The 12193-nt window shown below is 37.2% G+C and overlaps 1 protein-coding gene across 1 annotated transcript in view; it reads right to left on the bottom strand.

Annotated features, from left to right (window-relative positions):
- Positions 1-477: 477 nt before the first annotated feature.
- LOC126094538 (E3 ubiquitin-protein ligase SH3RF2) overlaps positions 478-12193 on the bottom strand; it is a 204929-nt gene continuing 193213 nt past the window's right edge. Inside the window, exon 15 of the mRNA XM_049908968.1 lies at positions 478-5850. Coding sequence (XP_049764925.1) covers positions 5682-5850 — 169 coding nt within the window. The 3' untranslated portion in view covers positions 478-5681. The remainder of the gene's footprint in view (positions 5851-12193) is intronic.

Below are 12193 nucleotides of genomic sequence, written 5' to 3'. Positions count from 1 at the left end.
GTTTCATAAATGATATAATATCTGCATGCAAAAACATACAACGGTAACACTCCTCAACAATGTACTCAGCAGAAAAGTGAAATATTCAAGTACAAGTAGTCATGTATAACATGGCTAAAGAAAACAATAAATTAATCTCTGGCAACAATCTATTACACAGGTCACAACAAGCTGTTTGGTAAGTGACAAATAACTTAGTCAGTCACACAAGCTTGTTCTGATTTTTCTACAACCTACAGCATAATTTATACGTACTAACACTCATTCATAACACACAAAGAGATATTACATTGCACATTTTTTTCAGATAGGGACCATTCACAGGACATATTCAATATGAATAAATTTTGTTTATGAACACATATAAGTGAAAATGTATCAGCGTCATTCATACAACGTGTTCTCCTTTATCACCTCATTACTTATAAATGGAGAATAGGGTGCCAATATTCAAAAACTTCATTATTTGAAACTAAATCTTTTTCTTTTTTTTCTTTTTTTTTAGAAATACTCCCTCCCACAAAGCTGACTCACTTCTGACATAAGCCCATTTAATGGTGATAGATGTCTTCAAGTTATCACACATGACTGGCATTTTGAAAGGTATGAAGATTTTTCATAATGGGATTTAAAAAATTCATGCTATAGTAGCTGGTGACAAACAATAAGCACACAAAGCACACAGAGTTTAAATGATTTACATAAACCCAATGAAAACATAGGCTACATTAATATTTTCTAGAAGAGACATCTTGCAAAATTTCACATGCTCTGTCCTCGGGCACTGTTTTAACATTTAAAGTTCTAATCATCGAGTTATTTATGAACACAACTCAAATTCAAATAAATAAATTTTTGAAAAACAAGTTCTAGCAACTTTTCAATTAACAGCAGACACTCAGAAGATTCACAACTTCTTGTGTTGGAACAGCTGACAAAACACGGAAACCTAAACCTAGCTTACAGCTTTTAAAAATTTTTCAACCCCCATACTATAACAATATGAGAAATTAGAATCACTTGTATAATAGCTCCAAAGGGAGCAGAAAGCAAAATAATCATCCTCTTGTAGAGTTAATTTTGTCACACATTTTTTAATCGCTAGCAAGTAGCTATGTAAGGAGTGCTTTCATTTCTCTCTTAATAGTACAGTAATCATGATATATGAATACTGTATGTCTTCTATGTCACTTTTCAGATCTTTCTCATAACATGCACCTCTTCATGATGCATATAACCTTTTGCTTTAACATCTCAACTGCTGCTCACCAATACTCCACCAAAAGCAAATCTTCATCCCTTGCAACCACAAAACTAAATAGTTATTGTTGCATTAGAATTTAACAATTGACAGGAAATTTGGATATCTTTGAGCGACTATTCCAGCTACAACATCACCAGAAAAGTAACTTCTGAAAATAATCTGAAACAACCATACCCCACAAGGTGGGTTCCATTCAACCTGGAGTCTGAGTGGCCTGACCTACCTTTCTAACCTTTCTAACCTTCCTCAACCTCTCCCTCTTTTCTCTCTGAGAAAGGAACATACAAATTCTGAAAGCTACAAATTTTATCTGTTTCTTTCAGTGGTACTTGGAATTTCATTTTTTGAAAGTAAGTACTGGCCAGACAGTCTCTCCTTGTCAGTTAACAGTTTCCTTGACTGCATTTTCCCTTTTGAAGCACTGTTTTAATTTTACACTCAATATTTTTCCTCTTACTTAAATGGTACATTACTGGGCAATATCTTCCTCTCCAGGGAAAAAAAGCTTCAATTAATATAAATATTTCCCAGATCAGATTAAATATTAAGCTTGTTGTAATGAAAGCTGTGCTTTACATGTATTCATTCTTCTGACATACTCTTATCAAATGAGAAAACTAATCATCAAAGTAGTTACTGTGCTGCATAGTGGAAGGCATGTTTTCATGTCAATTGACTAGGAAAAAAACTAGTACATAGTTTAAAAAAAGTTTTATATTTATGGTGCCCTGAAACATGACTGCTGGATCTGCCCTCTCATACAAAAACACAAGGGAACATGGAACTCCCTGATGGCAACATAATGAACACAGGTCATGTATTGACAAAAAGCAAGGGACAAAATCACACAACCTTTACATGACAAGCCTTAGGGAACCCCAAAATAGCCCTGATCACTATTTGGTATTGATCAGAGTCACAGCAATTACATATCACTATAAAAAGGAACTAGAACAAATCCTCAAAATACAATGCAACTGCTCAGAACATAACTGAAATAAAAAAATAAAAATCAAGAAACTCTACAGGGAAGCGGCAAACACAATGGCATTGAAGAAGCACCAGAAATCATCGAGTTGTTAACAAAAATGGCAGTAAATTAAGTGGTAGTAATGGAAAACAAACACAGAAAAACTGGCCATTTGACGCAGTGTGTGAGAGCAACCAAAGTAAAGAACAAGCCATACAAGAGGATGGTACAAAGGAACTGTACCAGAAAATTAAAGCAGTATTACAAAAAGAAAAGAAGAACTGATGAAGAATTTATCAATGAAAGAAACGAGAGTGGCTGAAAAGAAATGGTCACTTAGAAAATCTACTCGTCTCAAGATTGACATGCAGTCACTTGCAAAAAATGAGTTTGTTGATATAAGAAGCCTAAAAGCCATAACAGTGCAACAAAGGAGTCATATGCACACAACAAAGGAGTAGACCAAATAGAGTGTGAAAATTACTTATGAATAATGCTTCCGAAATTGAAATACAAAATGTTCTTTCTGATCTGTTTGACCATCTCCTCTCTCTCAACTGTCAAGAGAGAGAGAGAGAGAGAGAGAGAGAGAGAGAGAGAGAGAGAGAGAGATCTATATAAAGAAGGTCCACATTGCGGGAAATGGGAACTCTGAAGCTTCTGAGATTGATGTGGACTACACCGAGCATTTTAAGAAGCAGAGTATGGCTACAAAGAATACCATTACAGCCAGTGGATATCCACAGCAGCATACACCTGGGTGATGGCACTTATGTTTCTTCTTTTTAATGTACTGCTGGAAAACGTGATAGAAGAGGCTAACCTGCTGTGCGGTGTAATCATCTAAGACAAAATAATGTAAACATTGGCCGGCATCAGTGATATACACACCCACAGGACCTCAACAGAGGGCAAGGAAGGAGTCATTTACTGTATTAAAATTAGTTCTTATGGTTTGCCTATCAATGAGTCTAAGATTGAATGCGTTGCTTGTAGAAGGGCACACACTGGAAAGATGCAGAAATTAGTGGCCAGATTTAACTGTAAATTTGAGAAGGCTGAGCAGTTTGAATAACAGCAATTGACCACAACACACTACAGTGATACTTTCATAGGAAATTAATTGTCTGGCAGCAGCTAACAGAGCTTATTTTGCTGTAACAAAATTCCTTGTTTCAAAGCTCCTGTCTCACACCACAAAGTTAATCATACATAAAACACTTCAGAAACTGCCATTAACAGTAACTGATACTAGCATGTTTCATACCTCTGAGAGGAAGATACTTCACAGAACAAAACATCCTTGGTGTGAGGTAAGAAGGTGGAGAAGACCATACAACAATGAACTTTCTGCCATATATGATGAACCACCCATCACAAAAGTCACAATGGCTGCACCATTGTTCCAAGTATTGCCTATAAACATAAATAAAAGTAAAAACCTGTCCTAGCTTCTAGAACTCTAATTTCCTTCCTCAGATGGGAATGAGAGAGAGGTAAGGGAAGGTTATAAAGGAGGAGCAAGTCACTCAAACCCCAGGTTAAAAGGATGATGAGACACAAAAGTGTGTGTCCTCACAGAGGCGTATCCCACACAACCTTGCAACTTTTACCTGCCCCTCCTTTCCAGACTTCAGTATATCATACCTATACTTCCATGAGGAAGGAGCTAACAATTCTGAAGACCAGGAGACACTCTTCTACTTTTATGCATGTCTATCAGCAGCACTCAGAATTTTTCCCTCTGAAGGTAAGCAAAGGTCTTCTTGTAATTTTACTGTTCTGTCATGTGAATTGTTCTTTGGATACAAACAAGAATATCAGCAAGACTGAGATGGGCCGGGCATGTGGCACAAACTGGAAATCTTGGAGGATGACAATGGCATGGCCAACCCAATAACATGTGGATATTGTTGAAGTGGACATTCAGAGAATAGTACACAGGAATTGAGTAGCACTAGTGCAAAAATGGGACATCTAACAGAAAATTGTGGAAGAGACAAAGGTCCACAACAGACTGCGGAGCCATAAAAGGAGGACACACATTTTTTCAATCGTAATATTTTGGCAAAGCTTATAACAATTAGGTCTTCATGATCATTTAAATAATACTGTTTATAATTTTAGAGTTAATTATTGGAAATAAATATTTACAGAAGATCATCATATGTGAAAACCATGTTACATTACTTTGTTTACAGAGAATGAGATTTTTATGGTAAGTAGTTAATAATTAGCATACACTGGAAAAAGTTGTAGTTGTGATGAATTTTTCCAAAACACATTACTTCATACTAATTCTTTTGGCAGATAATACTGGAATCTCAGAGTAAAAGTCTTTATTCCAGAATAGCTTAACAGCTGTTCAAATATGTACTTAATTAGACGAGTCAATGAGAAACTCAGTTCATTTTTTAAATAGCCAAAATGGGTTTCATGTCAGTCACCTGCCATGTGAGAGTTCAGATTATGAGATATAAGTATAAAATAAACTGACTGTAATTAGTGAATGGTTTATATTATGTGTTCAGTCCAAGGGAAAATTAGTTCTTTCCTTTCATTCTTATAATTATAAGGGCGTCTGAAAAATATGCCAAAATAAATGTGAAAATAATGCCCAGTTATCTGTACAGTACTAGCAGAAATGGATATCCGTAACTAATTTATCACAGAAGGTACAAATGATTGATAACACATGTTACCAAACATGAAAGATTGAGTAACTATATTATATAATATTGAAGTTGTGGAACAACTTTTACTGTCTCTTGAGAGGTCTGTGTAGTTTAATCTTTCACTATGCCTCTAGAAATCAAATGTTCATTGCTAGAGCAATGTTTGAATAACATTTAGCACAAAAGTAGCCTGATGGGTCCCTCTAAATTTGGGGTTAGAGTGAATTCTTCCTTTTTCCAACCTCCCCCAATCCTCTCCTCCCTGAGGAAGAAACATACAAGTTCCAAAAGCTAGGAATAGTTTTCTTCTGCTTTTAAGTGTTTCTATCAGCAGTACTTGGAATCTCACTTCCTGATGGTAAGTACTGGCCACCCATTCCGTCTCCTTAGAATGAGTACATTCAAACATAAAAGGCAAGTCTCTTATTCAGAGGTAGTCACTTTCCGCACCACACAAATGTGAACACATCTATAAAAATAACATTGTGCGTCATTACTTCTATTTAACTAAGAGTCTGTGAAAATCTCACAATATGACACACCGTAACATCCCCTGTGCGTGCTTTCGACGAATAAATAAAAAAGTACAAAGAAAAAAATTAGAAAAAACATAACACTTATGGAAGAATGGGCACATGTAAGTAAAATCAATCAAAGGCAAAGCAAATTGTCGTACTGCCCTGATAAAATTCAGCAGATCTTTCACTGTCTGAATACACACACTTCCTTATATGCTTTACACACACGTCTCTAGCACGCACGAAGGGGGTTCTCAGAAGCTCTCGACAAAGCTTGCAGGAAAGAGGCCAGTTCGCCCTGTACGTTGCTGGGTGCCTTTGTACCATCCATCATCTCTCTTCTTGTGGACATAAATTATGTCACCCACTTGTAACTCCAGTTCAAATTCACTGTTCGGAGGATAAGGCACAATACAGCGGAATCTGAAAATCAGAATAAACTGCACTTAATTTGTAGAATTGAGAATATGTAATTTTATTAAAGATATCAAAATTTGCCAAGAACAACATTTAAAAAAATGCCAACTTTGTAGTAAAAGTTCACAACGATTTATTAAGCATAAGACTGGCCGGGGGGGGGGGGGGGGGGGGGGGGGGGATGAAAAGGCATGGAGGGGGGGGTGTAATACTGTCTCACTTAAAAATTATTTTTAATGTTAACATGGGCTTCTAGCATAGTGGCTAGTGCAATAAATAAATAAATAATATGAATATAATAGAGGGAAACATTCCACGTGGGAAAAATATATGCTGTAACTTACAAAACGAAAGCGTTCGTATGTTGATAGAGACAATAAAAAACACAAACAAATTTCAAGCTTTCGCAACCCATCAGGAAAGGGGGAAGGAGAGGGAAAGACAAAAGGATGTGGGTTTTAAGGGAGAGGGTAAGGAGTCATTCCAATCCCGGGAGCGGAAAGACTTACCTTAGGGGCAAAAAAGGACAGGTATACACACTCACGCGCGCGCACGCCCACGCCCACGCCCACGCCCACGCCCACGCACACGCACACGCACACGCACACGCCCACGCACACGCGCACGCGCACGCGCACGCGCACGCGCACACACACACACACACACACACACACACACATGGGGCTCACTGACATCATGAGAAGAATTGGAGCTTCTCAGACTCCCTCAAGACCAAACGCAAACACTACATCGGCACACTCAATGCAAAAACACTGTTGAAGACAGGAAAGATGAAACAATTCACAGACACTCTCAAAAAATTTCAAATAAAAATATGTGCACTGCAAGAAACACGATTCACAGACAAAGACCATTTCAACACGGAGAACTTTAGAATATACAAAGGAAAACCATCGAGACAACTGAAAAACCTACAGCTTTTTGGCACAGGATTTGCAGTACACAGGTCCATCAAGGACAGCATAATCGACTTTTCATCACCAAACGAAAGAATCAGCACCATCACAGTGAAAACAGCCAACAAATCTTACACAACAATCAATGCAAACGCACCGACTAATGACTACAACAGGAAAAACCCAGACGAAACTGATGACTTCTGGACAACAATGGAAGAAACTATCAAAAATTCCTGCACATAGAGTCAAAATAATACTGGGAGACTTCAACACTAAACTCGGAAAAGAAAATGAATACACACATACCACATGAAATCTTACTCCACACAATGACACAAACAAAAATGGAAAACACCTGACAGACTTTTGCAAAAGCCACGACCTTGCCATTATGTCAACAAAATTCAAGAACTACACATCAACCACGTAATAGTCCAGAAAGATTCACAAAAAGAAATTTTGAACATAGACACATGTAAAGGCTACTTCACCTCCGAACACCAACCTACTGCAGATCAGGATTTGCCTTTTGCCCAAGAAAAAGCTCCAGAAGAACAAAATTGTTAGACTAGATCCAGAATACCTTACTTTAAACCAGACACAAATATGAGACAAAATTAAAATGGAGAAAATGACAGACTGGACACAACTTTCAGGAACAATCAGAGATGCCATAAAACTAGCACAAGCACCATGAACAAGGAAACACCGTTGGTGGAACCACACATATGACCAAGCTAGTGACCAACGAATCAGCACATGGAAAAAATTTAGTAGCCATAAACTGGATGAACTGCCTGAAAACACAGAAACAATCAAGCAAAATCATTCATAGCGAAAAATAACAGTATGATAAATGGCGACTTATGGAGACTGAATCGGACTTCATGAAAAACAATACAAGAAACTTCTACAGAATGTTCAGAGAAAATATGACTGGATATCAACCACCCAACTTGTGCTTCAGAAGACCAGATGGAACCCAAGAAACCAATACCAAAAACAACTGTGACATTCTGGCAAAGTACTTTGAAAAACTCCTCAACACAGACCCTCCTATGGAAGAACTGATGACAGAAATGAGTACGTACAATACAGAGAGTGAACCTCCATCTCTAGAAGAAGTTAACGAAATAATCAAGTCACTCAAGAATAGTAGAGCACCAGGAGAAAACGGCATCTTCGCAGAAATCTGGAAGTTACAAGACCAAGAACTCACCAAAGACATCCACAGGATCTTGGAAGATATCTGGGAGACCATGAAAATTCCTGATGACTGGGAAACTGCCCTGATACACCCACTACACAAAAAAGGTGACAACTACAGAGAAATTTCCCTACTACCGGTCACATACAAGATCCTCTCTAAAGCTTCACTAAACAGACTAGAATGCCCAACCTACCACTTGATTGGGGAATACCAAGCAGGCTTCCATAAATGGCTGTCTTGTGTGGAACAAATTTGGAACCTGAAAATGATTTTACAACACAAACAGAACCTGATCATTACCTTTGTTGCCTTCAAAAATGCGTATGACTCTATTGACCATAAAACTCTCTTCAAAATTCTATCTGAATACAAAGTACACAACAAAACACGGACTGTCATAGAGCAAACCTTGACCAACACGACCTCCAAAGTAAAGTTACGTGGGAAACTATCAGAGCCCTCTGAAATTCGCACAGGTGTCCAACAAGGCGATGGCCTCTCACCTCTCATTTTCAATCTAAGGAAATAAAAGAATGGGAAATATCACAACATGGGATAATCTTAGGAAACCTACATATTAAATGCCTGGCTTTTGCAGACAATTTGGCGATTATCACAAAAGATAAAAACGAAACAAAAGAAGCTATTGAAAAACTACACGAAATCGCTTCCAAAACTTACGAAAAGACACAGTTTATGAGCACAAATAAACTCTCATCCCTTAACACAAAGTGCGCCACGATTTACAAAATAGCAAACTTCAAATACCTCGGTGAAACACCACAAATGAACGGACATAACAGAGACTCAAATGAAGAAAGAAAAACTAAACTGGACATGGCATACAAAGTTGTGTGGAATCATTACAACAAGAAGTACATCTTACAAAAAGCCAAATTACACCACTACAACATGGTGGTGCTCTCCAAAGCACTGTATGCTGCAGAGACCACACTCATCCTAGGGCATACACGTATCAGACAGCTAGAAAAAGTAGAATGGAAAAAACTTAGGAAAATATTTGGCACAACTAACAGCAAGGGAGTATGGATCAAGAAACCTACAGAAGAACTATACAAACATACGGAGACAATCACAGAAAAGATTAGAAAGAGCAGACTAGAATTCTCAAGCTATAATATTAATCAACAAGACACAGTTCCACTTCAATGTTTACTCACTCACATTGAGATTCAAGTGGTGTGAGCATACAGTCATCCCACTTCACACAATCTTTGAACATTTAAGTAGTGTGTTGACACTCGTAATTTGATCTGAAGCATTGGCACCTGAGTTACTCATTATTGCTAGCATGGACATGAGGCACCTGCCATAAATGGGTAAAAAAGGGAGAGAATATGCAACGCCTTCCAGTAACAGGCATATAAATACCTGTTGTTCAAATTCCCAAATGAACAATGAATGAGCAGATCCTTATAGATACAGTAATAGATGGGAAAAAATTTGAAATCTCTGCCTAAGTGGTGCCTTGCCTGAGTGTATGTTAATCCTGAGGGGCAATAATTGAAGAAGCATGCAGTCCACATCGATTACACAACAAATAGCGTAACAATAAAAAACAAAAGTTAATATTCTTAGTGTACCATTCCAGGGCACTGTAGCCACAAGGATGGAAGATGAGGAACCATCACTTTACTTTACAGAAGGATCAGAAGCAGCTTTAACGAGCTGGCAAACAACAATCAATAGCCACCTCAATAAAAGGCAATGGAGGTGGGAAACTCAACAAGATGATGCAACGTTGAAACAGAAGACCGATTATCTGAGATGAAGAATAGCCCAAACAAAGGTATTTTTCCAGATAAAGACAAGTTTAAAGGTATTACAGTTTCCATAGTTCCAGTGCAGAAAATAAGTACAAACTTTTTTGGGGAATTATCAACATTATGTACCATGTTTGGAACAATTGGGAAAACCACAAGAACTCTTTTTCTCCATAAAGTAATGCCAAATCAGTTAGTGAACAGGAAACAATGATTCTTCACCAACAAAAGAATTATCATAAATGAAGATAGAAGGAAGAAGCAGTTGTGTTATGTTAGCACCGACTTCAAACAGCAACATGTAGGAATGCAATGATCTAGATGTCAACTTTCTTACCATCTGACCCATAGTTATATAATAACATTTTATTACTATGTGATAATACTGTTCTCGTTTAAGAATTTTCTCTCTTCCCCTCATGTTTCCCTAGCAGGATGGATCCCAACTGCAGAGGAGAATCTCACAGCTATAGTTTCCATGTTTACAATGTTTTTGCCTGCCTTTTTTCTATTAATTCATAACTAGATTCTATTTTAAGTATTTAAGCATACTGTAAGGCTACTGCCACAGGCTTATCACGTTTAGTATAGAATAATACTACTGAGGGAACACAGGTGTAAACGTTCACATTTTCTGTTTCTTTCCATGTACATGATAAGCGAATACAATCCATAGAGGTACAAGGCCGCACAAATGATCTATTGGTACAGTGACCATGCTCCATCTGCAGAAGAGTGCATGTATATGCCTTAGGTGTAAGTGTACAGTGTCCAATGTGTCACACATGCCACAAGAAATAAATGGTAATGGAACATATTCATGTGTATTTTTCTATTTCAATGGTTCTTTTATCCAGACATGTTCATTCACAGAATTCAAAGACATAAAACAGATGATGTCTGGTACAACATGAGAAAACATGTCAGTTCACAGTAATTTTTCTATGCACTGTTATTTATCTGGATGTTTTACAGTTTTATTGAAACTTCTATGTATATACCAACTCATATCTACATACAACACCAACTGCACTTAGCTTAAGTAATTGTTCTGGGCTACTGTGTCTCACTTTTATAACCATATGTTCTCACTTTTACTGTTATAATTTCTCACTTTTATCTATTTTATTCACTTTTCAAAATCTTTAGTGATAATGTTTAGTACTTTGATTTATTACATGGTATTTTAATTTTTATAGGTTGTGGAAGCCCTAAGTGACAACCATGACCTGGGTGTTTTATTTTACTTTCAAAAAATTTCATAGAAATTGTGAGAAAATTCTTTACACCAGAATGTGAGTGTGCTGGTATCCCATATTACGCAATGTCTGAACATTTAATTAGCATACCAGACTTGTAATTTGAATTGAGGTATTGTTACCAGCAGAGGCATGAGGTAGTCGACATGTACTGAGAACCGGGTAAGCAGCTAGACAGCGCCGTATCGTAATGTAAATCATGTTATGCAAAATGCGATAATGGTTCTACTAATGCCTTACTGCAATGTGGTTTGGATATTGTAAAGAATTGGGTGAAAGTATTCTTATAGAAGTCCACTGTATTTGCTAACGGGCCCTCATATGCTCAATTTTTATTGTGAAATACTGAGTATTGTGCAATATACAGCAGTTCCTGCCAAGACTGAGTGATTTGCAGACAAGCAAACAGCAGATACAGCAATGTTGTATGAATACATTAGGAAAGACAGATGAAAGGAAAAATCTGTGGAAATGCACTCGTAAGAGTAGTTTGATTACACATTTAATACTTATTCAGTAATTAATTACAGACACATTTGATAGAAGTGTTTAATGCAGGGAAATAATGCTGCAACTGCTAAGTTGTTTGTTTCAGAAGCTCTAATTGTTTATTTTAATATATAACAGCATTGCCTCCTCCATAACAACAGGTTTATAGACCATTTCAAGCACTGGGGAAAGTGAAATTTGATGAGTGTATGAACAGTACCTTCTCTGTGAATGTAAGGTGTATCAACCTTAACCAATTCATTTAATGATTCCTCATGCAGCTTTAAAAAATTCCAATAGTCATCTGGCTCTGCTGCAATCTCTTTTAACATGCTAGTACAACTATGTGTAGAACACCTTCCAAACCATTGTTTTGCCCATTGCCATTTCCTCTTGCTTATCAATTTGCAGCACATAGAAATTGCAGTCTTAATACACGCAACTTCTACGTCATCGAGCACAAACATGTTCAGTATGAAGGCCGATTTATAACTGACACATCCCAGGCATAAATATTGGTGTTGTTCTTGGCCTTACACTTTTGCGCAACAGATTGACACAATATTAATGCAAAATACATACTGAGAATGTGAGGGCACCTTAACAAGTTGGAAGCATTTCATAATTATTAGTAATGTATCTGTGACTATACCACTGAGAAACTTCAGTAACACTTGAAAACTTAAG

Source organism: Schistocerca cancellata, chromosome 8, assembly GCF_023864275.1.
Source record: "Schistocerca cancellata isolate TAMUIC-IGC-003103 chromosome 8, iqSchCanc2.1, whole genome shotgun sequence".
NCBI lineage: Eukaryota > Metazoa > Arthropoda > Insecta > Orthoptera > Acrididae > Schistocerca > Schistocerca cancellata.
Note: the sequence above shows the minus strand (reverse complement) of the source record. Positions and strands in the feature narration are given on the sequence as shown.